We start from the raw sequence: 27,904 nt of genomic DNA on the forward strand, positions 1-27,904 counted from the left end.
AAAGGTGTTTTTTAAATAAAAAACAAAACAAAACAAACAAAAAAAAAACTGGACTAAAAGACTGGCAGCAAAAGAAGAGAGACCCATATTTCCACAAATAAGGTAGTTAGTCCTGAAGATGATACCACTGAAAAAGTTATATATTGTTATGATTATAATAATGTGCAAAAAAATATAAAATTGTTTTACTGATATGTTATCAGTAGAGCATATCTTAAAACTATTTATTTATATAGTCCTTCACCAGGTCTTTGCAGGTATGGCAATCTTGACTTTATCAGCACTTTATTTTAACCAACTATAACCTGCTGATGTCTTCTATAAGAAATTCAATCTTGAATATACTTCGATTCTGAGAAACCTTTTTCAAGAAACAGCATATAGAAAACCCACAAGATTCATTAAAATTACATTTAAAAATATGGCAGATTAAATTTGGAGTTAAAGTAAATTTAATTTCATTTCTTCAAGGAGAAAACTTAGAAGTCAGGAAACAGGTCGAGCAAAAGCAGAGCTCCAATCACTGATGAAACAGTTTGCTAGAAAACTAAGAATTTCATTTCCTAGGAAATTAATGTAATTCCACTGTCATGGGAAAGCAGATATATCAAAAGTCTTTGTTGAAGTATTGCCTAAAAAATCCAAAATCCTGCCATTTTGTGAAGTTAAATCAATTTCTTGATTATCCTCACCTTTAGGTATGAAATATATTGAGGATGTATTCCAGCAAAACTTTAAAACTAATTTTCTGCTGCCCTTGCATGACTGGGTAAATCAAATAGAAGAAATGCATCTCAGCCATTTCTGCTTTCTATAAGATTGGCAAAGAAGATTATTACATGTAGTACAAAACATTTCTTTAAAAAGTTTTAGCATTTTATTAAGTACCTGAAGTTATTCTGGTCTCTTTTAAGTAGCTACTGCCAAAATCAGGAAGAAGTGAGTATCGATATCAGTAGGAGAAAAGTAGCTCTGGTAAAGTCACTGAATAATAAGGTTTATGTTCCCTATATATAGCATGCTGCAAAATTCATGTCCATTGTAGAATATCAAAGACTGAAGTTATACAATCAATCACTGAGGAAGCTAATTACTAACAAGACAGTATAAGAAACAATGCTAGGATGTCTAGTAAATTGTATTCTAATTAAAAGATAAATAAGATGTTCAGTTGTTGCCACAACAACTTTTTGAACTTTTCATTTGTAGATAATGATGAAAATGTATGACATCAAGGGATATTCCTTCCATATTTCATGAGTAGATGGCAAGTCCACGTAGATTGATCATCAAGCAAGATTAGACTTGGGTATCTTGGTAGGCTGCCATCAAGTACAAGGGCTTTAGATTCTAAGATGCTAAGTTCAACAGATGGAACAAGCTTCATCCTGACACAGCTATGGAAGTTATTCAAACTGCAGATAGCACTGTCAGTGCTAAGGGAAAGATGAATCAAGAATGTTGCAGCTTCAATTCTTTTTCTAGCTAAAACTAAAGAAGCCAGCTTCTAGAACAATGATTGTCCTGCTACAATGACTAAATAGCAATAGTTACATGAATTACAAATTAATGTAATCATCTAAGGGAAGACTTTGGCCTTTACTAACAATTTAATCAAACAAAGCAAACTGCCCCCTTGAAAGTAATAAGAGTTTGAATAAGAAATGGTACTAATATAAAACTGAGAACATTTAAAAAAAAAAAAAGCTATCTTTGTTTTCAGGAATGAATTGAAGTTAAAGAATACAAAGATAAGTAACTTATAATGTATAATCTAAACTGCATTATTTTGACTACTCTTTAAAAAAAAACACAAAATGAAATTCTAAGAGTAAACTTATTATTCAAGTCCTTGACTAGATAAACAGTCCTTTAGGAAACACAAACATATGGCCATAAGATCTCTGCTAGATTTACTTATGGTATCTAACTAAATTATTAACTCATTATCAAATTATTTGCAGTCTAAATTTATTAGACCACAAACTCAAAAATTAAAAAAAAAAAGTAAAATACTACCAATTTACTATGGCAACATGATCTAAAGTAACTTTTGGTAATTTCTTAAAATGGCTTTTGTCTCTAAAGAGCTGTGAAAACCTAACTTTTAGATAGCAATCTCTTGAAGCTATATATCAAAGGAATTCATTTCCTGCACTGCCTAAAGGAAAGACTAGGAATATGTTTGGTTTGGGCTAAGTTTTTAACAGGAGCTTTCTGTACTGACCATAGTCTCTCCATGCTGATCTTGGTTTGGTGTCTCTTCACCTGCACAGGGGCAAAAAGTCTTAATGCTTGTTCTTGAACCTCTCCAAATAGCTGGACTCCTTTGAAAGGAAGGAAAATCAGTCACAACTTCACCAAGAAAAAATGGTTGGAGGTCTAAGACTTTCCCCCCTAAAATTATAAACTATGCCCTATACAAGAAGCCTTGCACTGAAATTTATAAAAGTTACAAGATGATATACTCTTTCAAAGTCTATCCCTTAGAAGATAAAGAGGTCCATTCTATTTATTCAATCAATGCAAGCTGTCCACAAGTTCCTTGTGACACCACTTTCCCTTGCTTCAGTTGTAGTAAAAACAACAAACAAAAAAACAATAAAAATTCCAACAATATCTCTGTACACTTCTACCAATTAATAGTTACATCAAATGTAGGACTTTAAAACCAAAAAAACTAAGCAGAAAATTGGCCAGCAGAATGCCTTTGGATTTTAACTACTATTTCAACATAGCAGCCTAAGAAAATAAAAGTCTAATTTCATATATGAGGACAAAATCTTAGATTGTCAGAGTTTTCACAGAGCAACACCAGGTTATTTCATCAATGTACTACCTTTTGATAAAAAGAGGGAAAAAGAGGAACACTACAAGAAAAATTCTTAAGATTTATCACTGGATCTAGAAATACTACTATTTATTCACCATAGAGGATAAAGATTTCACAGCATTAAGCTAATCTCAACACTTTTGGTAATAGCCAATATCATTTACCTATAATTGAGAAAATAAGTTTCCTTCAAACACATTCGTTGAAAGGAAGGACAGGATCTGGGATAAAACCTGTTTGGTCATTTCTCAACAGAAAATAGTTAACACTGGAAACTACAGAAATGCATACAAAATGTTTAAGAAGAAAAATAACTAAAAATCAGGTTTAATCACCCATGTTTTAATGTTTTAATTAAAAATTACTTTTAACATCATTAAAATAAGACCTGAGAACATGTGAGCTTTTATTACCTTCTATAGTTAATTTTGAAGAAAATGTTGCAATAGCAGAGATGACTCCATGACCATATAAAATCACAACATTCAGCGTATACGAAATATGGCATTGAAATGAAATATGAGGAAATCCAAGTTAGGTAAAAATAGTATTTTTAATTCAACAAGTACTTGTATATCAATTTCCTAACCATACATTCAATACTCTACTAGAAAACCAATTTTTTTCATTTAAATATAATTGCTTTCAATATTTCTAATTAGAGTAATTTAATTTTTACCAGATTATAAAGATCTTGAATTCAAAGACCTTTACTTAGGAGGCAATGATTTCATGGGAAAAAACAAGCTTGAGTGAGACGATTTGGTTTCAAATCCTAGTTCTGCTACTTATTAGTTGGATGACCATGAGCAAATCATTTAAGTTCTAGAAGGGAGTTGAACAAGATGATTTTTATGGTCCCTTCCAGCTTCTAAATATGTTGCCTGAAGCACTAAAAAGAATGTTATACAGATTAAAGACATCATTATATATCTATAGAATGAGTATGAATTGAGTTATATGACCAATAACATCATTTCCAACTCAAAATTCGGTGGGGGAAAAAACAGTGAAAAGAGTACTGACATTGTGGGAAAATGCTAGGTACTGTAGGAAAAACAGTAAAGTAAAACAAACAAACCAAAAAAACCCAAAACAAAACAAAACAAAAAAACAAAACGACCTTAAGGGACTTGTAATAGGGAAAAAGCTAAGGAAGACACACACACACACACACACACACACACACAGCAATACAATAACACAAGACAGAATGTATGAAGAGTCAGAGGAAATACTACAAATCATGAAAGAAATTATATCTGGCGAGCGGTTATCAGGGAAAGAATGATGTTGCTAGTGCTACCATCTGAAGAGGACTTTGAAGGATGGGTAGGATTTAAAAGGGGAAAAAAGTGGGGAGAAGAAGCAATCAAGGCAGTCAGAGTGATATTAAAAAAGTAAGGAAAATGTACAACAAATTTAGGGAACTTCTAAGTAGATGAGGATGGCTATAAGGTAGGCTAAGTGGATTTTTGTGACATAAGTTCAGGAAGACGGTATAGTCAAAATTATGGAAGGCCTTGAATGGCAGCTTAAGCTGAGAAAGAATCAATTACTAAGCATTTAATTTGTGTCAGGCCCTGTGCTAGGTTCCCTGAATATAAAGACAAAAATCAAACAGTCCCGGTTCTCAAGAAGCTTGTATTCTCTCTTTTGAGACTTACATAAGGTCAACATGGAATAAATACACAGTAATTTGGGCAGAGAACTGTAATATCAAGAAGGATCAGGAAAGGCTTCATGTAGAAGGTGGTATTTGAACTAGTGAGTCTAGAAGGAGATAAAGAATCTATCTTAACTTAAGAGGTAGAGATTAGGAGAGTGCACTTCTGATGTGAGGGAAAGCCAATTCAAAGGGAGATGTGAGATGGTGTCATGCATAAGATTAAAAAAAAAAAAAAAAAGGCCATTTATCTGGATCACAGAGTTGGAAAGGGGGAATAATATAAACAAGATTAGAAACTTAGGTTGAGATCAGGTTACAAATAGTTTTAAATACCAAAGAGAAATTTATATTTTATCTGAGAGGCAACAGGGAGTCGAGTCACTAGAGGTCTAACAGCTTCAGACCTACCCTCTAAGATTATTATTTTAAGGTATCAAGAGGATATCAAACTCTCTGTCAAAATTGAACTAATTTTCTTCTCTCTCAAATCTTCCCTAACTCTTATTTTTCTTGAAATAGTACAATAACATCTCAGTTACCAGGATAAACTAATCAGGTAACCAGGATGGTGAATGGCCTTGAGACCATTCCATATGAGAAGAAGAAAAAAAAAAAGGAAATGTTTAAGGGGGAGAAAAGAAAACTTAAAGGGGACATGGTAGCTGTCTCCAAATAAGGACTGTCAAGCAGATGAGAGATTAGATTTGCTTTGCTTAGTCCTTAAACAAGAATGTCAGTAATAGAGGTTGAAAAGAGGCAATTAAGACTTAACAGAAGGAAAACAAATAATTAATAATCCACAAATGCAATGAACTTTTTGAGCAGTTGGAGAATTCCCTTTCACTTGTGAGTTAAACATAAGCAGGATGTTTTTGGATATTCTTTAGCAGATATAGGTTGGAATATATATATATATATATATATATATATATAATAACTCATATTTATGTCTTTACCTTTTTTTTTTTCCAATCTACATTATTCTGCTGAGAGGATTGTCAGCCCATTTATTTCCCATATCTAGAACTCTTTTCAGTTCTATCCAGTTTTCAAACTTTTGTCCATGAAGCTGCTCAACCGAGGAATATAGACTCCTTCCAAACTCCTTTCCCTTCCTTCAAAATCCTAAATTTCACCATTAAAGTTTTTGTCACTGCCAAATGACTCTTCATCAGAGAAAAATATGATTTTTTCTCAGGAGAAAGAACATTACAGAAGATACATAATCATAATCATCTACTCTGCCACTGCATCCTAATCTAATTTGTGACCAAAAACTCCTTAGGTGTAGGTACTGTCAAGTAGAAATACTAACTGGAAGTAGACTAGCCAAATACTTGCATAATAATAGACTTTAAGGGCATCTACTTTAACAATATAGAACAATGATGTATAATGAGTATGTCAATTATAAATAAATGGTTAAGGGCAGCTAGGTGGCACAGTGGAAAGAGCACCAATCCTGAAATAAGAACCTGAGTTCAAATCTGGTCCTAGATACTTAACATTTTCTAGTTGCGTGACCCTGGGCAAGTCACTTAACCCCAACTACCCCAGTAAAAACAAACAAATAAATAAGTGGATACTCCTAAACTACCTTTTCAAAGTTTGAACACTACTTGGTTCTCTTAAGCTTAAATGAATCCTTCCTCCACACTTTTTTATACTATCAAAAAGTTCAAATGAAATCATGTATGAAAACACTGAGGAAAATAATATGTAACTATAATAATGTTTAAGTTTACTTCTTTTTAAGTCATAATAAATTCCAAAATATTGGAATTGGAATGGATTAAGTTTTCTTCTATGAATTAACTTTCCTTAATACTTAAATTCTCACTAGCAACTAATAGCTTTAAAATTATCTTGCATTAGTAAGTGTTAATATTCTGAGAAAAAAGACACCACACCACACCATACCCAAACAATCAAATCTTTGTAGAACTGAATATGATATAAATTGCAACACAGGGAGTTGATTAGTGTGTTACACATCAAAATTATTACACCAAGATCTGCTGAGGTACATTCTGAGGTACATTCTCTTTACATTACAAAAATACCATATCCTTGATTTCAAACAGAAATAGGAAGCAAATTTCTGGCCCTTGAAGACTGTACAATCTAATTGGAAAATATCAGACAAGATAGTATTTATAAATTAACATTTATTCAAACTTTAATTAATTAATATATTATAAATTAGGAACATAGAAACAATGGAGTAAAGAAATGGTTGACTTAAGAAATTTAAAAAGAAATAAATTTGGGCTTGATGTAAGAAAAAGATTTCTCACTTCAAACAAAGGCTAAATTGCTAGGCCCTTCTTTCTATCTACAAACATGCCCAGGTCTTTCATATCTTCCAAACAAGAAAACCAAAAACCTTTCCTTGATCTTTTCCCAACTCAAACTATTGTCCTTTCTCTCCTAGACTTTGTTGCTAAATTGTTACACAGAAAAATCTGTTCCAACTTTCTTACTACTCTTCAGTTCTCTCTACTTTAGTCACTACCTCCTGTCAAGTCACTAATGACATCTAAACTGCTAAACCCTCTAGAAGTCTCTTCTCATTTTTCAACTCTCTTAACATCTTTACAATGTTTTACACTACTGACCATAATCTCCACATCCCAATGTTCCTTCTACCTGTAGCATCTGGAACCCAGATGAAAGGATCATAAGAGAAGTGGTAAAAAGACTGCAAAAGCTCACCTAGTGAGTTGTTGGGGAGTATAGTGGACATGGAAGGATGTATATTTGAATCCTGCTTCAATTCTTCCTGACTGTGTGATCTTAAGGAAGCTTCTCTCAAACCTGGCTTCCTCTTCTATCAAATGGAGCTAACAGGGCCCATCTCAGGACTGTTAAGGTGATCCAAGCAGATAAGATTTGCATAATGTTTTGTAAGTATCAAGGTGCTGTATAGATGCTATATGGTAGGCAGTTAGGCAGCTAGACAGTACACTGGATGGAGTATTGGATTTGGGAGCCAATTAAAACCAAGTTCAAATACTGAATGAAACATTAGCTGTGGGATCCTAGGAAATTTCATTTAACCACTACCAACCTCATCTATAAGTTGGAGATAGTAATAGTGCCAAGCTCATAGAGTTGTAAAGGTCAAATGAGATAACACACAGAAAAGTGCTTTGCAAACTTTAACCCTCTGTGAGACCTAGCCCTGGAAACAGATTTGACCAATGTAACACATCACAGTGACAGAATTAAGATTCAAATCCAGATTTTTTGACTCTAAATGTAGCAACCTTTTCTACTGTACTATAGGAGCTGGTTCATTCCTACTTCTCTAATGATTCTACACTTTCTCCTTTCCTGGATTTTCTTTTTCCTCACCTGGAAAATGGGTATTATTTCTTAGGCCTCTGTAACTGACCCTATTCTCTTTTATTTCTACATTTTCTCTTCGGGAACCTTTTACAGGATGAGTAGGTGTTTATATAGTGTTCCCACTCCTCCCATTTCTCCGCTGCATTATTTTCCAGTATTTCTAATTGCTTACTGAACGTCACCCAAATTTTTTGCCAGTCCCTAAATTCAAATTCCAAAAATGCATTCAGTCTTCTCCCACTAATCAGTTACTCTTTTCAACTTTAGCTACGCTTGAAACATATTTGACTTTTTCTTCTTTTTCAGCTCCCATGAGCAGTAAGGTGCTGAATCTTATTGGTTTTGCCTCAAAAACATCTCTTACATCCATCATTTCCATGTAATTCCATTTACCATGACCCAATCTCACAGCCTAATAGATCTAGTTCCACAAGTGATTTCAAAGGCCAACTAGTTTGACACCTTACTGTAAAAATAACGAAAATGAACCCCCAGTCAGATAACTTGCCCAAGGTCACATAAGTAGTAAGAGAAGTAGCTTCTGAGCAACTATCTTCTGACCTAGAATAAATGTTGTTTTCAAAATCTTATCTAGACTAATGGGACTGGTGCTTTTCTAATCTTTCTTCATATAGTTACCACAATATTTTTTTTTATTAAACTTGAAACCAATTATACCACTCCATAGATCTAAAATCTTCAGTTGCTCCTTCCTGTCAAAGGGATAAAAGATCTCTTTGGCAAGGCATTTAACGCTTTTCACAACTGGCTCCCACTTAATTCTTCAGCCTAGTGATATACAATTCCTTACAACAATCTCCTTTTGCTTCCCTCTATCTCTATGCAGTTGTGCACAGACTGTTTTCCATACTAGGAATACATTCTTGTTTGTAGAAATTCTCTTCTCAACTCATTTCAGTTACTATTTCCTATAAACCATTTCCAGATTTCCTACTGTTTTTTTCCTAGTCCACTTTATGGAAGTAAAGAGTAGTGGAGGGGAACCTGGCTCATTAAGTTAGAAAGATCTGGGTTGAATTCTACACTGACAAATACTATCTATGTAGCCCTAGGCAAGTCACTATCTTCTCAGTCCCGCAGGCTAAACTCTGAGAAGAGAATGTAGAGTAGGGTATGTGTATCTACATGATCAGAGGGAGTTTTTGTTCTTAATAACCCTTGCCAAAAAAAGGCATACTTCTAGTACTTCATATGCCATCTAGTAGATTGCAGCTCTACAATAAAGAGATTGGGGAGTTGTTCATTTTTCGTTTTTCACAAAGCCTAATATACTTATATTTTATAAAGGTTTGCTGAATGAAACTGAAGGTAGCGAAGCTAGGCATTTGAGAATGCTTTATCAGAAAATAAGTTTAAAGAAGGAAGAAGAAATTAAATGAATGTTATCAGACACAATTATGGGAGATATGGTCTGAGTAAATTGTGAAGTAAAGGGTAATTAATTGTGCTTCAGTCTAAGAGACAGGCTTTGAAGGTGATTTCTTAAAAATGAAGGTGCTAAAGTGAAATGAGTAGAATCAGGAAAATACTGAATATAATAGCAACAATACTCTAAGATGATCAACTGTGAATGACTTAGCTATTCTCAACAATAAGACAATCTAAGACATCTCTGAAGGATATATGATGGAAAATGCTATCCTTGGATGAATATCAAAGCATAAATTTAAAAAATTTTTCTATTTTTCTTGGGTTTTTATTTTGGTCTATGTCCCCCCCCCCCCAACATGGCTAATATAGAGATGTTTTGCATGATTACATATGTATGATGTATATAAAATGGATTGCCTTCTCAATGAGAGGGGTGGGAAGAGAGAAAGTTTAGATCTCATTTTTAAAAAAAAAGCTGATACTTGTTTTTACATATAATTGAGAGAAAATAAAATACTAAACTAAAATAACAAAACCATTTTGTGCATTCAGGAGAATGATAAAAAGTCTCCCCCCCCCCCCCCCCCCCCCCCCCCCCCCCCCCCACACACACCAGAAGATTGTGTTTACTGCAGAGAACTTTGAAAAAAATAACAGATCATAGAATTAGAAACTTTTAGCACTAGAAGCAAACTTAAAATCAGTCCAGTTCAGTGGCATCATTTTATAGATATATATCATAAAGGTGGTTGAGTCAGGATTTGAATCCAGGGTCTTGAGTCAAAATTCACTATTCTTTTCAGTGTATCATGTTTTGCATCTATGAAATAAGGATAATCATATTTATCTGTCATATCTTCATTATCCCCATTTTGTAAGTTGTTTTCAAAGAGACTAGAAGTGATGCTCATGACACAATGTGATAATTAAGAAGAGATACAGAGGAAGATGGAGCACAACTTTTTAAACCTGAGGTCTGAGAACTTAAAAAAAATTTTTTTGATAACTGTTTTTCAAAGTAATTAATTTCCTTTATTCATTTAAAAATAAAAATTTGAGAATATCAAAGGGGTCCATAATGAAAAAAAATTACAAATTCTCCCAAGGAAGACAAAGATCAATTTATTATGTATTAATTTTTTCATTTTCTTATGTAGAAAAAACCTTAATTTTTCAGGTAGGATATTCATAGCATCAGAGATTGACAGAAAGAAGGATCTTAAAAAGCCATCAAAGGGAATTTTTTCAAAACCATTATGGCATCAGAAGATATGAAAGGTAACAGATATTTTCAAATTAACTTTTAACAGATGATATTAAACATCAGAATAAAATCCAGTCAGATGAAATAAATAATGATCCATTTAACCATATATATCATGAGGTTTGGTTTTAACAACTGTTCAGTTAGAAATAATTCTCTGCTGTGAGTCCAGAAAATTAAAAGTCCAACCTCTATGTAGTGAATTAACAAAAGAAAAGAAGTACTTTTAGGGAAATAAAAAAAAAAGTTAGTTGTAGTATTTTCCCCAGCTTTAACAATGCCTCCCAAAACTCCTTTATAGATATTGCTGGTTCATGTAAGCAGTTTGACATTTGGAGGTGTTTACGATATTTGAAATAAAAGAGAGTGAAAGGAAATGAGGAAAAGTACTACTGGGTGGCAAAAAAGTATCTGTGAAAGGATCAAATTCAGCTCAGTTCCAGTGCTTTGACTTACTTCTTACAATGTAAACTATACAATAAATTGAACTATTTTCTAAGGGAACTTTAAGAATTCACAACCCCATTATTTGATTCATGTTATTTTAAATTCACTTGAAGAAAGTGATCTTTGAGTTGGATTTTAAAATAATTGGGTAGGACTTGTTTGAATGCTGACAAACAGTACAGTGCAACTTGAATATAGGATATTTGAGAGAGGAATACTGGATACAGATATTTGGATATAAAGAAAGGGTGGTACTCAAAGGTGAAGGAATAGGATGCCATGTGAAAGAATTTTAGCTTCTCTTGGAAGTGAATAAAGAAGAGCTCAACAAAAGATCTTCAAACAGAATAAGGATATGAAAAAGTTTATTCTATAGTGGTGTGAGGTACAGATTGGGGAAAGGTAAAAGTGGAAGACAAAATACCTATAAGAAGGTTATGGCAATAGTCTATGCATTTAGCAATAAGGTCTAATCTGAGGTGCCAACAGTGGAAATAAATATAGTTGTAGGACATATTTCTGACATAAAAGTAGTAAGTGATTTGCTATAAGGGAAAGCAAAGAGTCTGAGGTAACTGAGGTTTCAAATGTGTGATTGGATGAATAGTGGTACCACTAATAAAAAGGTAAGTCAAGAAAAAGAACAGGCTTTGGTGTAAATATACTACAACTGGTTTGAGGAATGTCAAGTTGGAAGATGGGTTACATAGGCAAAAGTGTCTACTCTACTAAATCACATGTTAGAATGACACAACTACTATTATGATGCCACATAGACATAATTTATAAACCACTATGTTGTATCCTCTAATCATGTGACAGATTAAAGGTCTCTGACCATCTCCTCTTACATGTGAGGTAGGAGCCAGAGAAGACCAATGACTTGTTCTGGAGCACAGCCACAGAGACGAGATTTTACCTTTCCCACCAGAATAAAGAAAATACTTTTGTTCCTAAAAGATATATTAATTTTATACTTTTAACATATTTAACATGTATTAGTCACCCTGCCATTGGGGGGAAGGGATAGGGGGAAGGAGGGGAAAAATTGGAACAAAACATTTGGCAATTGCCAATGCTGTAAAATTACCCATGCATATAACTTGTAAATAAAAAGCTATAATTAAAAAAAAATTTTTTTAAAAGGATATATTAATTATATTTCTCTGGGGAAAAAATGATTGAATGCCTTTTTCCTCACTTGAATGTTCTCCATGTCTGAGGCCTGATTGAATAAACAGGGGCTTTTCAGCACAGAGAACATTTTGAGGGGAGACAGTGACACAAAGGTAACTGAAGTAACAAGACAAAGAGCTCCTCTACAGGACAGCTGCTGGCTATGATAAGGACCTATGTCAGTATGATGGTTAAAGGGGAAGACTGAAAAGCTTAATCTCTAGATGGTATCATAGACATACTTAAATAAAGATTTACTCATTTTTATGAGATGATTATATTGTAGGCAATTGCAAAAGTTTTTTTTTTTTAACTTTTTGACAATGAACTACAAAAACTTCTTAAAATAAGTATTTTAAGAAGTTCAGGGTCTGATATGAAATATATTAATATAAGTGTTCATCAAACTTTTATTCATAATTCCTCCTGTTTATGCAGGCAAAGAACTGTTAATGTTAACCTATTAGAACTACATAAATTCTACATTAGTTTTAGCCAGAAATTTTTATTCATGTTTTTGAAATAAAATTCTTTGAAAACACATTGAAATTCACTTTATTAATTGATACTCTTCCCCTTTTAAAATCAGGGGTGGTAGTCTGAGATGGGGGCAAGGAAGAAACAAAGGTGAGAATATGGCTAAATACAACATAGCCAGTCATCTCCACCCCTGGAATCAGTCCACTTCCTATACCATGGCAGCTTTACTGCTACCACAGAACAAAGATGGTTGAGTCAAGTATAGGGACTCATCATCTCAGATTTCATATGAAATTTAGAGTTGATTAGATTGGGCTCAGAATACATATTTATATCTGGAAGGACCTTAAAGATCATATAGTCCAATCCCCTCATTTTATAGTTGAAGAAAGACCCAGAGATATTAAATGACTTACATAACATATCATGCAAATGGAAAGTAGCAAAATTGGGATTTGAGGTTGGTGACCTCTGCCTTGGAACACTTTTCCAGAACTGTTAGAGGCAATCTTCAAAGCATAATGTATATAGGGGAAAACATTCTAGTTGTGCTCCCTTTTGCAAATTTTTTATTGGGGGAAAGAAGTAGTTGGTGTCAAAAAAATGGAAAAATGAAGAAGGTTGAGAAATAGGGTACTTAAAGATGTAAACACTATAGGTACAAAGGTACTACTAAAGGCAGATATCCAGGTCTATTCCCTACTTCATTATAACAAATTCTTAGGTATGACTGAAGGACTGTCTTTAAAACTTTAGATTTTTTAAAATATAGATTTCTAACAAAGAAATACTTATTTTGACTGAATTTGATAGAAAAATAAGTATTCCATTTCCCTATTTTAATAAACTACATTTTCAATTTATAAGCCTTTAATCAGAGAAATGCCTGTGTCTTAACAATGCATCTGTTGACCAATTCTAAACAAATTTAATCCTTATTTCACATCATGCTTTATCTATGTGCCTTGAGACCATCTGGCAACGAAATCTCCACTTTCATCAACTTGAACTTGAAACCCTCACCCTTAATCTCTTCTATCAAGCAAATGTCAGAAGGAATACCACAATTCAAAGGGGAAAAAAAAGCCAGGATTGGGCTTGTGGACTCAAAGCACAAGCCAAAATGAATATACAGTCTTACCTATCTGAAAGAAACTGGTTTAAGGAGAACTAGACCACTACTGTACATGAATGTGCATATAAATCAGATTTTCTCCCTATCAAATTTTAAAGTAGCAAGGAAATGCTGCTCCAAGAAAACATGAAAAGCATCCAAGGTTTTTGTTTTTTTGTTTTTTAATTACTATTCAATTTTTTCAATCTTACCAGAGTGACAAGGAAGGAGCTGATTGTGCGTGCTGCTTGACAGAGTGCACTATATTCCTCAAGCAGAAGTGAGGTGAATTGATGTGCCTGTGGTGGGCCTTGTATTGTTGATGTTGCTTTAACTTTAGATCCCAGAGATAAATGTCTGAGGAGTCGAACTTTCATTTCTAGGACATATTCTCTTGCTTGTTGTTCCAATCGCTGATATAGTTGATATGGATCTCTTTCACAAAGCCTAAACATATATATTAAAAAAAATGTGATTAAACAATTAATATGATTAAGTTAGCTAACAATCAACAATATAATCTACCATTGTCCCCAACTGTTTAATTAATGAGCATATTTACCTTTAAGATGCAAGTTTTTAATTAACTAATATTATCACAATAATATACACTTATATAGCTCTTTCAAAATGTCTTTTTCACAATAAACTCATGAGGAAAGTAGAAACATGAGACATTATTGTTCCCTTTACACAAATAAGCAAACTATCTAGGAATTATAAATGTCAAAGTCAAGGGTTAAATGCAGGTCTACCACTTCTAATTCAATTCAATACACCTTATCTGCCATATTCTAGAACTTACCTACAGCTACAAAATGTTTAATTTTTCAGGCAAAAGAGCAGGGATTTTTGTTATTGTTTGTTTGTTTTTTTGCTAAGGCAATTGGGGTTAAGTGACTTTTCCAGGGTTGCACAAATAGGAAATGTTAAGTGTATGAGGTCAGATTTGAAGTTGGGTCCTCCTGATTCAGGGCTGGTGCTCTATCTACTGCACCATCTAGCTGCGCCCCCCCCCCCCTTTTAAACACAGAATTTAAGCATCAGTATAGTTAATAACAAATATAACCCAACTCTTCACATTGAATACTTAGGAAAGGAGCAACACAGGGTCATTGGCCTCTGAGAACAGCCCTGAGAGGTAGGCACTATTTTTACTCCATTTTATAGATGTGGAAACTGAGGCAAATAGAGGCTAAGTGACTTTCCTAGGATCCCAAAGCTATTAAGTATATGAGGCCAGATTTAAACTCAAGTCTTTTGACTGTATAGGCCCAGCATTTTATGCATTAAAGACCTAAGTAAGTAAGGACCTCAGGCAAGCAGGAACTTATTATCTTTTTGGTTAGCCCATTCCCTTTTAAATAAATTTAAAATATGAAAAGTTTTGCTTTATATTAAATCTGATTTACCTCCTTGCAATTCATACCTATCATGTCATGAATGAGAAAGAAGAATAAATGAGTGAAAAAGCACTAATTATACATCCTGCACTTCATACTGTGCATTGAAGACAAAAAGAGAAAAGCAAAGATAATCCCTGCCTTGTAAAGCTTACATTCTAATGGTAAAGAAAACCCACTGGAGAGTGGAGCATATGGATCTAGAAAGTCACAAGGAAGTGACTGTAAGATGAAGAAGCTGAATCACAAAAATCTGAACTGGAAAAGACTTTAGAAGACATCTAGTCTAAACAATACTCAAAAATCCCTACCACAATATAGTCAAGTAATTCAAAATCTTTTTTTTTTCCTATTTTCTTTTTTTTGGGGGGAGGGGAGAAATGTAGATGGAGAGGGAGAAAAGAAAAAGGGATATTGAATATTGTTAAACCTTTTTTAGAAGGACATTAATTTTTATTCTAGAAATAAACACTAATAGAATTATCCTTAGTTTTTAAGAAACAGAAATACCTCAGAAAAAAATAAAAATGTTGCTATCAAACTCAATCTAATACATATAATGTATCTAAATTAGCTATTTAAAATAGATTTAAAAATAAATCTAATAAATATCTGTTAACCATAATTTCTGATGAATGATGATATTCACTTCACAAAATCAACATTCCCTAAGCCTCCCCAGGTTGAAAGGCTGGAGAAAATGTACCAACATTTTGAAGAATATGAATCTTCATATATGAAGATAGTTTTGTAATTGGAGATAGAAGATGAAATAAAAACTAAACTGAGCACTTTGTTTCAATACATTTCTTAGTCATCACAGAGAACATCACATTTTTACCTTTCCTAAAACATATATATATATATATATATATCTCCCATGCCTGGACTGTTTTTCTCTCTTATCTCTGGCCCTTAGTTTCTCTCCCTTTTTATAATACCTGCAATTTACTTTTGTATATACTTAGTTGCTTGTTGCTTCCCTCATTACAATGTATTTTCTTTAAGATCAGAGATATTATTTAAAAAAACACTTTTTAAAAAAACTTTCTTTGCGTCTCCCAAACTTAGCTTAGTGACTGGGACACAACAAATGTTTAATAAATGCTCATTAAAACTTCCCTGGTAACAAAGAAAATACAATTAAATAAAACCCATTGACAATAGAAAATAAAATCTACATCTGACAGTGTATACAACATTTGTAACCACAAACCTCCAAATGACTCCACTGAAAGGAGAAATATGAAATGCTAACTCTAATATTAAACTACTCTAAGAACAGCATATAAAAAGTGAAAGGGGGGATTGGGATGAGTCTGCGCAGTTCAAAAGCAAATAATAACATACATAAATTTTACTTGATTCTCATTCCAAAGTCTCATATTTGCATAAGGTGGTGACCCTAGGATGTCAAAAGTAATAATACCTGGTCTAAATTCATGGTGATTCTTAGAAGGCCAGAAGGCTTCAAGTATGACTAACAATGGACCAGCCTAATAGTGTAGAAAGACACAATACAAATACTAGCTGGATGACAAATGCTTAAGATAAAGAAAATTGTGAAATTGCCAACTAAAACATGAAGAAACTCTAATTTGAGTGAACAAATAGTTTGGAAAGAATGAAGACAATCCAGAGTGGATTTTCTGAAGATATACTGAAATACTGAAGTACACATGTATGCATAAGACCAAGTGGTTTTCATTTCCTGCTATTATACTTTATTAGATGTGTGTCTAATCCTTTTATTCCTCAGGTGTGTATTCAAGCTGACAGAAATGTTGATTTTTCTTTCCTCCTTTCTCAACCATGAACCAATGTAGAATTCAACCCAGTATTGTTCTCTATTCTTGAATTCCTTGCCTCTTGTTCTATCACCATACATATGTAATCAAACTACAAGCCTGAATAACTCTCATCATCTACTTCTACTGCTCATACTCCCACTGACACTCATCTAAGACTAAGGTAATCAAAGTTAAATATATATATATATATATATATATATATATATATATATATATATATATATATATATTTAACTCAAAGTTAAATTCACTACATATTTGTGTTACCTAGTCTCAACTGCACAATATAATCTGTTTAATTTTCTATTGCAGTGCCCACAGATATTGTTGCAAATGTTCCTTTTTTCTCAAGCCTACTAGGTGTCTCTTCTCCTTCCTGCTTTCTTAATTGAGGACCTCACTTGAAATTTATCCTGGCCAAATCATTTGGTTTCTGTCTGAAAAGTTAGTATAATAATAGTATCTATCTCCCAGAGCTGAGGATAAAATATTTGTAAAATGCTGTGCAAACTTTCAAGCACTATTTACTTACTAATTATTATTATTGTTGCCATTGTGATCACCAACACAAAAAGGAATGCTACATTAGAAAAATATAAAGCCATTTTATGAAATATTTTCTTCAAATAGACATTCTCAAGCTGTTACTGCTAATTACTTGCCTTTCATTGTGCTAATCAAAAGCTGATACTTGATATATGTAGCCCAAAGAGGAAGACAATATACACTAATTAGAAAATCACTTACTTATTTAGTCCTAAATGAGAATCTCCTCCACAACATATTTAAGCAAGCAGTCATCCAGTCTTTTAACCAAGAGATAAAGAGAAACCCAACTCACTTCCAACGAAGCCTATTTCACTTTTGAGTAGCTATAAAACTTAGCAAGTTTTTCTTACTTCTAGTCTAAATTTCTCTTTTTGCCACTTCTAACAATGGCTCTTAGTTCTGCTCTGTCAAGCCAAGAAGAAAATACCTAACCCCTCTTTTACCTAATAGCACTTTACTTTTCTCCTTACAAAACTTATTTTTTTTTCTCTTCTAAAATTCAGGCCATATAATGACTGAAGGATGGAAGGACAGTGATTTAGAAGAGAAAAAAAAGTTGAAGGGAGAGAGGTGAGGCATGATAGTTACCTTTACCTTTTTTTCTTCATTGCCTATCAATAGAGATAACAACAAAACAATAACAATGGCAATTTTTAAGAATATGAAAAATGAGAGATAATGATAATGATAATATTAGTTCACATGTAGTTTTGCAAGTCATTTACCAAAACTACCTCATTTAGATTTCTTATCTTCTAGTTTGTCTTACAAAAATGTGTTTGCTCAAAGCAAGTACAACATTCAAGATTCAATCTATGTGTATATGTACTAATTTAAACTTCGTTTAAAACAAAACATAATAAAACTGTGCACATGTATGCCTTCAATTGAGTTTGTATCCAAGACTTTTGGCATAGCACTAAAATACAGAGCATTTATTATGTGTACAACAATGTGGATCACAGAATAGCAATAATAAAAACACAACAAAAATAGAGTGTAGTGGAGATAAAAGATGTGAATCAGTTTCTTTAAGTATATAAGAAGAAAGAATAGTAGCCATTAAGATAATAGCTTGTTTTGTAGGACAAAAAAAGGAAGGAAAAAAAGGGAAGGAAAGAATACATACCTATCCACAAGCTCTTTCATGCCCTCTTTATCAGGAACTAGAGATTGGTCTTGATCATCTGCCAAAGGGGTCCCAGCTTGACGATATATACATCGGACCATATATCGTACTTCTGACCAGTAATTCTGAAGTTGCTGGGATTCTCGTTCAGTCTCTGCTGAAATTTCTCTGTTAAACATTAGAATCATATGAAACATTTATTATACCATATTGACTAATGTACTATCAGTAGCAGATATATTGAAGGACAGGAATAGAAAAATATAATTGATTAAAATGTTTTCTTTGTCTCTTGCAGCCAACAAGGCCCTAAAGTACATAATCAATTGTCCCTATATTGTCAAAAACCTTAATAATTAATGTCTGAGGAAAAGTTAAAAAGTTCTGGGTTATAGAAAAAAGAAAATCAACTTACTACTATTAGACTGTTGAAGGATAGAAAACATTTAATTTCTGCCTTTATACCTACAATACTTGATAAAGCTTTTAAAACATAGCAAGTGTTTAATTAAAGTGATGTGAATACATGTAAATTTATTAAAAGTAAAAGGTCAGCAGTCAACAAGTCTGATATCATGGATAAAATTAAGAAATTTAAATCAACAAGTAGGGTTTCACTTAGACATTAGGAAGAACTTGTCAATGAAGGATAAGGAGTAAATATATATATATATATATATATATAAAAAGAGGTTACAAAACTGTCTATGCCAAGATATTTCTAAAAGCATGATAAACAATGATTTTGAATGGGATAAGCATAATTCCATCCTGTTATAAGACTTCATTATTCTCTGACTATTGCTTTTATTATTTCCAGCTCCAATTAAGGTCTAAATTTTAAAAATTCTTTATGGGAAAGACAACATTTTGTAAAGAAAGATTATATTTGACTTATTTACTCAGCACAAGGAAGATAGTAAGAAGCTAGATAAATATTTGCCAATGGTATTTTTAAAATTGCCATTAAAATCCACAATGTATTTATAATGTCTACCATACATGTTTAGTATTGGCAGCACCAAATGTTTTGGTGAAGCAGAGAATGGTTAGCTTCCTCTGAACCTAACATTTTATTTTCTAATGATAGATCATACCTAAATTTATCTCAGATCTTTTTGAACCAAAACCACTCTGTAGTTGATAGGCAACCAGAGAAAAATGACAAATGTCTCTCACCTTCTTTCATTACATGCCTCACAATTACACCCCATATCTGAAGGTGTGGAATTATTGAGATCTGCAGAGGGTACCGTCTGTGCTCCAACAGTGATTCTCCCTCCTCCCACGGATTCTTGCTGTGATCCACTATTTCCAAGAGGGGTGTGCAAAAGGAAATCTTGGTTCTAGATTTAAAAACACATATAAAGAAATTCATAAGTTACAGTAACCATTTTATAGCTACTAAGGGACATAATAATAAAGAGGAAAATAATATTTTAGGATTTTTAAAAATTTTATTTAAAAAACTAAATTGAAAATGTAGCAAATGCTTTGTCATTAAATACATAAGGATTTGCTTGGAAACAAAAATTACCCACTGCTTTTCAATTTCCAAAACAATGACACAATCCTCCATGATCTTTCCCCCCTTCATTTACAAAAACCTGTCAAAACTCATCATACCAAAAACTTAAAGAGTAATCTCTCATTTCCTAAAATGAGATCATGAAGATGAACACATAGGGGTACTTAGGAGATGTTCATAAACATTAAATTATACAGGGATAAAAAGCACACTACAAAGTAACCAAAACTAAGACTATTTTAAAGCATTCTGAGACTGCATATAATGAAAGTATCCAAACTTAAAGTACATGTCCTAAATGTACAGATGACTAAAATAGATAATAGTTACAAGGTAATGGTTTCATAATCATATATTTAGTGACAGAATTCAGGTACAAAATTTGTCATGTCCAACATTTAAGTGAAACTCTGTTCCACAAAGAACTACATTCAAGGAGGTAAAAACCACAGTACTACAGAGAGAGAAAAAAAATCCATTAATATATAATAATATGATTTAATAATTTCTTCAACTAAAATCTTATCTGACAGGAAAAGATATAATTATTGAATAAGGGTCAATTGAAATAATATAACAATTGCAGTAGATATGTTAAGATCAGAGGAGGAGAATGATACATAACTGGAGAAATTCACTATTTTGTGTGAGTCTTTTCATTAGAGACCAAACCAAACAAATGGTTAAAATGGCCTTTCTCAGCTATGGATTGTTCATATATTAATCCAAATCCCACAAGACTCAAAAATGGCAAAATTATGGAGATTAAAGTTCAACAAAAGTATTTCAAAAGGGTGTATAAAATGTCTTAAATGAAGATCAAATGAATTTTTCTATTAATATAGTCTCTAATTTATAGTTTCCTCTGAAGAAATCATACTGTTCCAGAACACTCAAGCTCCTTTTAGTGAAATTCACAGTAAAAAGAATTAAGTTGGTTTAAATATTCCTATCCCCAAAAAACCAGTGTCCATAATATAAGAAACCTATTGAGTGTGTGAGTGTGTGTGAGTGTGTGTGAGTGAGTGTGAGTGAGTGAGAGGGAAAGAAGGAGAGAAGAAGAGAGGGGAGAGGGAGATGAAGAGGGAGAGGAAGAAGGAACTAAGTAGTCAGAAATGAAGAGGAAGAAATTAAGTTGCATTGCCTTTGAGGAAATCTTAGTTTGCTCTCATTAAATCTACCATGTCAAATGTTTATAGTTTCAGTATACCTGTAAGTCATGAAATGGACACAGATGACCTAAAATTACCAGAGACATTTAGGAAGTGGAACTTTTGGCAAGACAGAAAAGAAAACGATTATGAATAAGTAACTGCACTTCCTAAAAACAATATCAAATATGCCAAATGAAAAAGAAAAAGAAGAAAAAAAAAGGGATGAGAACTCTTTCAATAAAACATCTGAAGAGTAACTAAGACAAAAGAAACAGCTAAACACAAAAAAGGCCCCATTATTATAAATACAATAGGATAAAAAATGTGGAAAAAAAACTCCAGGAAAAAAATAAGACTGTAACAATGACACTTCAGAAGTGAGAATGATCATATATGGCAAGAATCTCCACAAATTCTTTAAAATTACATTAGCAAGGCAAAGAGATCTGAAACAATATAAGATTAGGAATAATATTACTTAAGAATTCAAGACTAATGAAAATAAGGCAATGTTGAAAAGATTTTATAATATCAATAAACTTAATGGATTCTCACAGGAAAATATAAAGAGAACAAAACAACTAAAAGACAAAAATAAGAACATAACTTCAAATCTCTAAAAAAACTTTGCAAAGGGGCTAAAGTTTGGCAACAATCTGAAAATTATGATTGGTCTTCCTAGAAAAATAATAAGTATCAAAAAGTCTGAATACTATATTTCTGGAAATTAACAAAAGAATCTAGAAGCAATGGAAATACATAGTAGACTATAGACCAGTAGAATACAACAGACTGAGAAAGAAGAACTCTATAAAGTTTAATTCACCTAGAAAAAAGCAATGAAAAAAGCTGAAACAACTTATTCAAAAAAAGCACTAAATGAAAATACATAATAAGAATGAAAAATAAAAGATGGCTGGAAGATGATACACAGAAAGATCCTGAGTGTCTGAATCTCTTTCCTTAACGGATTTTGAGACTATATTTTGTTTGGCTTCTACCTCTGATTTCAGTGATGTATAAAGAACTCTAAATTAAGCCAACTTTCTTACTACCAATACCCAACAATTCAAGAGTATTATCTGGGGTGTTGAGGTATCAAATGATTTGCCTAGAATCAAATTAATAAAGGGAGGTAACTAAAAAGACCTTGAGAGTTAGGAAGACACCTAGCAGGCTTTCTATCCAAGATACTGCCCCATCAGAGTTTACTTAGTAAAATGAAAGCTCTCATAATCATTAAAGAGTTATGAATGTACTGATCACTTGTAAATATTAGTCACCACACCATTCAATCATCCTACTATACTTAATACCAGCAAACTCCTCCAACCCTGCCAAAATCTTTAGAGAAGCTCTTTACAAAAATGTATGTAACCTTTGAATATTTTTGCATAAATACCATTTATAATCTCGCAATGAATTCAAAGCTGAAGTAAAATGTTATTATATTACAATCCCGTTGGAAAACTTATATGCCATTCTCAAAAACACTTGATTCACTTTATTTTTTAATAATAAAAATATAATTGCAATTATAATGTAAATTTTAAAACATGGTAAAATATCTGATAGAAAGTAAAGTTCTTGAGGGTAATGCTCTCTTCATTTTTATTCTTTGTAACTTGAATATTAGGCAGTTTATTTATTTATTCAATAAATATTTATATGTTTTATTCATATTAACCAGTTTTATTTTTCAAGATGAAGTTACAGTCAAACTTTTAATTTTTCACTATAAACTATGAAATGTTGTTTAACATTTCATAAGGATTCACTTAATTTTGTAATTACTCTGAATGGGATTTTCCCCTTCCCCCTTTTTTAAACTGTTTTTAAAAAGTTTTTTTTTTTTTTTTAACTGCTATATGGCACAGTGAACAGAGTACCAGACATTGTCAGGAGGACCCGCATTCAAATTTGACCTCAGATACTTAACATTTCCTAGCTGTGTGATCCTGGGCAAATCATAACCCGAATTACCTCGCAAAAAAACCCCTCCACAACAAAATAAACACAAAAAGTAATAACATTTTCATATAGCAGGGTTTTCTTTTCTTTTCTTTTTCTTTTTTTGGCTAAGGCAATTGGTGTTAAGTGACTTGCCTAGGATCACATAGCTACTGTTAAGTGTCTGAAACTGAATTTGAATTCAGGACCAGTGCTCTATCCACTGTGCCATCTAGTTACCCCCCTTTGAGTTTATTTTGTAACCTGTAATTTTATATCTCACCACTGTTCAGTCATGATGACTGAACATAATTCCTCTATTTATTCAACAACTACCTGTCCAAGTACTGTCCATTTCCAATGACTGATTTTCATATCTTTGTGTATTGACATTTACATTTTTAATTTTAAAAAAATTAGAAAAGGAAGCTAGTAGCTGAAAATGTTGTAATTTTTATGTTTTATAGTAAGTCCCTGCAGTGGTGAGATATTTTACTATACCACCATCTCCTTGTTTGTCTTGATGCATAATTATATGAACATCCAGCCCAACTAAAACAAAGACAGTACTCATTTAGTTCTCTATATGTGTTTTCTAGTAAGATGCATGTACCACCAAAGTGACACATTATATTTAATTATTAAAGATCGCCGCAAGACTAAAAATAAATTTCTTAAGATTTCTTCAAATGATAATTGTGGCAATAATAGAAATTAGTTTTGATAAATATTGCTTTATAATATAACCTATGAATTATGCTATCATTCCTTCACTCTTGATTGTCCAATCTCTACTTAAGACTGAAGATATTCCATCCTTCCAAATGAATTCTGGCATTTTGTCTAATTCTACATAGTAACTATCCTTGACAATTTTATTGTTTCATTAAATCAGCTAACTTGAATTTATTTTTAATATGTTACTGAATCACAATCAATGAACAACGATTTGCCACTCCAATTACTTTAAGGCTTTGTCTCTGTAACAAGTATTGCATAGGAGTGTGTGTGTGTGTGTGTGTGTGTGTGTGATTACGTAAACTGATATGTAATTTTGCATTTATACTTATTTTTATTAGAATTATTTTTATCATTTCTTTTTCCTTCTCTTTTTTCTTTTCAAGATATTTGTTCTTTAGTTTTAATTACTCACCCACTTTTAAGTAAACAATTCTGAAAACTTACTGACAATGATCACACTTTTGCTTTTTTTTTCTTTTTTTAATATCCCCAGAGCTTAGCACAGTGATGACTAGAACAGAGTAGGCAAGTCAGACACAGAAGCAAATTGCTAAACACAGCAATCTAGGGTTCAGCAAAAATCTGCACACCCCTTCAGATTAGGAATTCCCCATTTATAAAAAAAACTACCTTGAAAAGTAGGTAATAATTTAGTTTAAATTCTGTTTAGTTCAGTAATTTACACCAAATACCACAGGCAGCTCCTTAAAATCACATTATATTAAAAAAAAAAAAAGACAAGAACCATTGAGATCTTTAAAAAAGATTTTTCCTTAAGTAATCAAAAAAATTGGAGATAAATCATCAAAGACAAGTAAATTTTAATTACAGAAATTAAAAAGCTTTTGCCCCAAAAGAGCATCTTTTAAAATGATTTTTAAATGATATTTGCCTTTTACATCACAAAATGTTCTTCTATATTTTTCCTTTTCCACTCATAGAATTATCACATATAACAATATTTTCATGGGAATGGAAAGAAAATTCAGCATAACTGATCAGTACATTGAAAAAGTCTGTAAATATATAATATAATAATAACAAATATAATATAATAATAAAATAATAAATATTAATAAATAATAAATAAAATTTATAATATATTATAATAAATATAATAAATAATAAAATAACAACAATAATAAATAGTAAATAATAATAAATATAATAATAAAATAATAAATAATAAATATAATTTATAATATATTATAATAAATATAATAAACAATATAATAAATAATAAAATAACAATAATAATAAATAAACAGTAAATAATAATAAATATAATATATTAATAATAATATAATATAATATATCTCACTCAAGTATCTCCCACTTCTGCAAAGGAGTGAGAGTTTATCTTCTCATAATTCTTTTTTGGAGGCATGCTTCTTCTTTATAATTTTTCAGCATTTACTTTTTTTGTATTTATGTTTATGTTGTAGGCCTTATGCATATTGTTTTCTTGAGTCATCTTTTCATTCTTCATCAGGTCAAGAAAATCTTTCCATTCACTCTTTTCATGACATTCCTCATTCCTTTCAGCACAGTAATGATATTCCATTATATCTGTGTACCATGATTTGTTTAGCTCTTCTCCAATCAGTTGGGATCTACCTTGTTTCACATTCCTTGCTAAGTCAGAAAAATGCTATCATATATATTTTAGTGTATATAGGGACTTTTTTGTTTTGCCAGGAAGTCATTGTGGAACTCTGGATAAATTATTTATTTCTCTCTCTGTTTTCTTTTATAAAAGAAAAAAATATCTTACTCCCTTCTCTCATAGTTCTGTTAGTGTTAGAGTATGTTAAAGGGCTTTTAAAATGATCGTGCATTATATGAATGTGATGGGTAATATTATGGGCAAAATCCCTTTTGTGATACATCTATATATAATGTTAAATGTCTTATCAGTTTTGAAATGCTCATTAAATGTCAGTTACTTTACTTTCATAAGCATGGCTAAATGAATAATAACTAACACTAATGCAATGTTGTAAAGTTTACATTGCACTTTAAACATATCTTTTCATCACTCATTAGATCCAGTGTCATTGCAACCCTGTTTTCCAGATGAGAAAACTTGGGCTACGGGAGATTAGATGATATAGCCATGGCTGAATTTAAAATCCAGGATTTCTTGATTCTATGATTGTATGTGCTCCAATACCTCAAGCTGCCTCTCAGGGAAAAGGACTTTGTTTCAGATAACTAGCACAAGCTTAGCCCATAGCTCAGATTTTAAGATGATAGAATTTAGAGCTGGAATCAAAATTAAAGACCCCCCCCCCAAGTGAGTAATCAATCTATAAGACACATAAAACAAAGTACAATACAATGCTCATAAAGGAATAACCAAATAACGCGGTGATCCTAACTGGGCTATATCAAGATTATCAAACTTAGACTTTTATGAGAGGACATAGTATTTGGTTTTATATTTTCCCATGTCTTGTAATCAAATGATTTTTATCTTATGTACTCCTATTATGTATTAGTATTAAGTTCCTTTCCCTATTTCCTCCTTCCTTTCTTAACACTGTTGCACGTCACTGCCATCTCTAGCCCATCAAACAGAACAAAGTCTCATAGAAGCTCTATGTCATACTTGTCTTTCCCTATGATTCTTCACAATAGTATTTTATTTTTCCCCTAACAATACATAGTTTTCAACATTCATTTCTGTAAGATTTTGTGTTCTAAATTTTCTCTCCCTCCTTCCCTTATTTCTCCCCTCCCCCAAACAGCAAACAATCTATTATTTTCCCTATGATTCTTAAAGATGTTAAGGTTTGGAGAAACATTTATACCTTAATACTCTCCCATTAGCACAGTGACAATTTATCCTCACAAAGGACACTTTTGTTTCTCTTGGCTCTTGCATTTCCATTTCAAAATGTTAACTGATTTTGGCAATTTTTAATCAAGAATTGTTGGAAATCTAATAATTCACAAAATATTCATTTTTTTCAACAACTTTGAGGTACAGCCTACTATCAGATTGGCTAAGATGACAAGCAAAGATAATGATAAATGTTGGAGATGTGGCAAAACTTGAACACTAATGCATTGTTGATGGAGTGGTGAGATGATCTAACCATTCTGGAGAGGAATTTGGAACTATGTCCAAAAGACTATACAACGGTGCATACTCTTTGATCCAGCAGTATTTATTGTCACTATTGGGCTTATATCCCAAAGAGATCATAAAGGAGGGAACAGGAGCTACATGTGCAAAAAAGTTTGTAGCAGTTCTTCTGGTGGTGGAATTGGAAATTGAATGGATGTCCATCAACTGGGGAATGGCTGAATAAATTATGTTATGTGAATGTAATGGAATATTATTGTAAGAAATGACAAACAGGCCGATTTTAGAAAAGCATGGAAAAACATGAACTGACACTGAATAAGTAAAGAGAACCAGGAGAATATTGTACACGGTAACAAGATTATATGATGAACTATGACAAACTTAGCTCTTCTCAGCAATACAGTGTTCCAAGACAATTCCAATAGACTTTAGGTAGAAAATGTCATTCACATCCAGAAAGAGAATTATGGAGAATGAATGAAGATCAAAACATTATTTTCACATTTTTTTTGAGGGGGGAAGATTGATTTTTCTTTCTTGTGGTTTTTCCCTTTTGTTCTGATTTTTCTTTCAGAACACGACTAATATAGAAATGTTTAAAATGATTGTATATGTATAACCTATATCGATCGCTTGCTGTTTTCATTTTCTTGAAATTTCCTATCTAGACTCCTTTTTTTAAAAATCATGATTTTCGAACAGTTTGATAAATCATAAATTATATCTCTTTTTAGCCATTTTCCCAATCAGTTTTTTATTTTTTAATCTATTGATTTTAGCTTAATTTTTTTGATGATTCATCATTCACTGTTTTTTATA

General features: G+C 32.1%; 1 protein-coding gene across 6 annotated transcripts in view; it reads right to left on the reverse strand.

Moving 5' to 3' along the window:
- Window positions 1-27,904, reverse strand: part of FAM193A (family with sequence similarity 193 member A) — a 194,035-nt gene that overhangs the window by 56,777 nt on the left and 109,354 nt on the right. For all 6 annotated transcript variants that reach the window (XM_031943759.1, XM_031943757.1, XM_031943758.1 and 3 more), the window contains 3 exons: window positions 19,798-19,964; window positions 18,619-18,786; window positions 13,939-14,173 (listed from right to left, as the gene is read on the reverse strand). In XM_031943759.1, coding sequence (XP_031799619.1) covers window positions 13,939-14,173; window positions 18,619-18,786; window positions 19,798-19,964 — 570 coding nt within the window. The remainder of the gene's footprint in view (window positions 1-13,938; window positions 14,174-18,618; window positions 18,787-19,797; window positions 19,965-27,904) is intronic.

The sequence above is a fragment of the Sarcophilus harrisii genome, chromosome 6, assembly GCF_902635505.1.
Source record: "Sarcophilus harrisii chromosome 6, mSarHar1.11, whole genome shotgun sequence".
Lineage (NCBI taxonomy): Eukaryota > Metazoa > Chordata > Mammalia > Dasyuromorphia > Dasyuridae > Sarcophilus > Sarcophilus harrisii.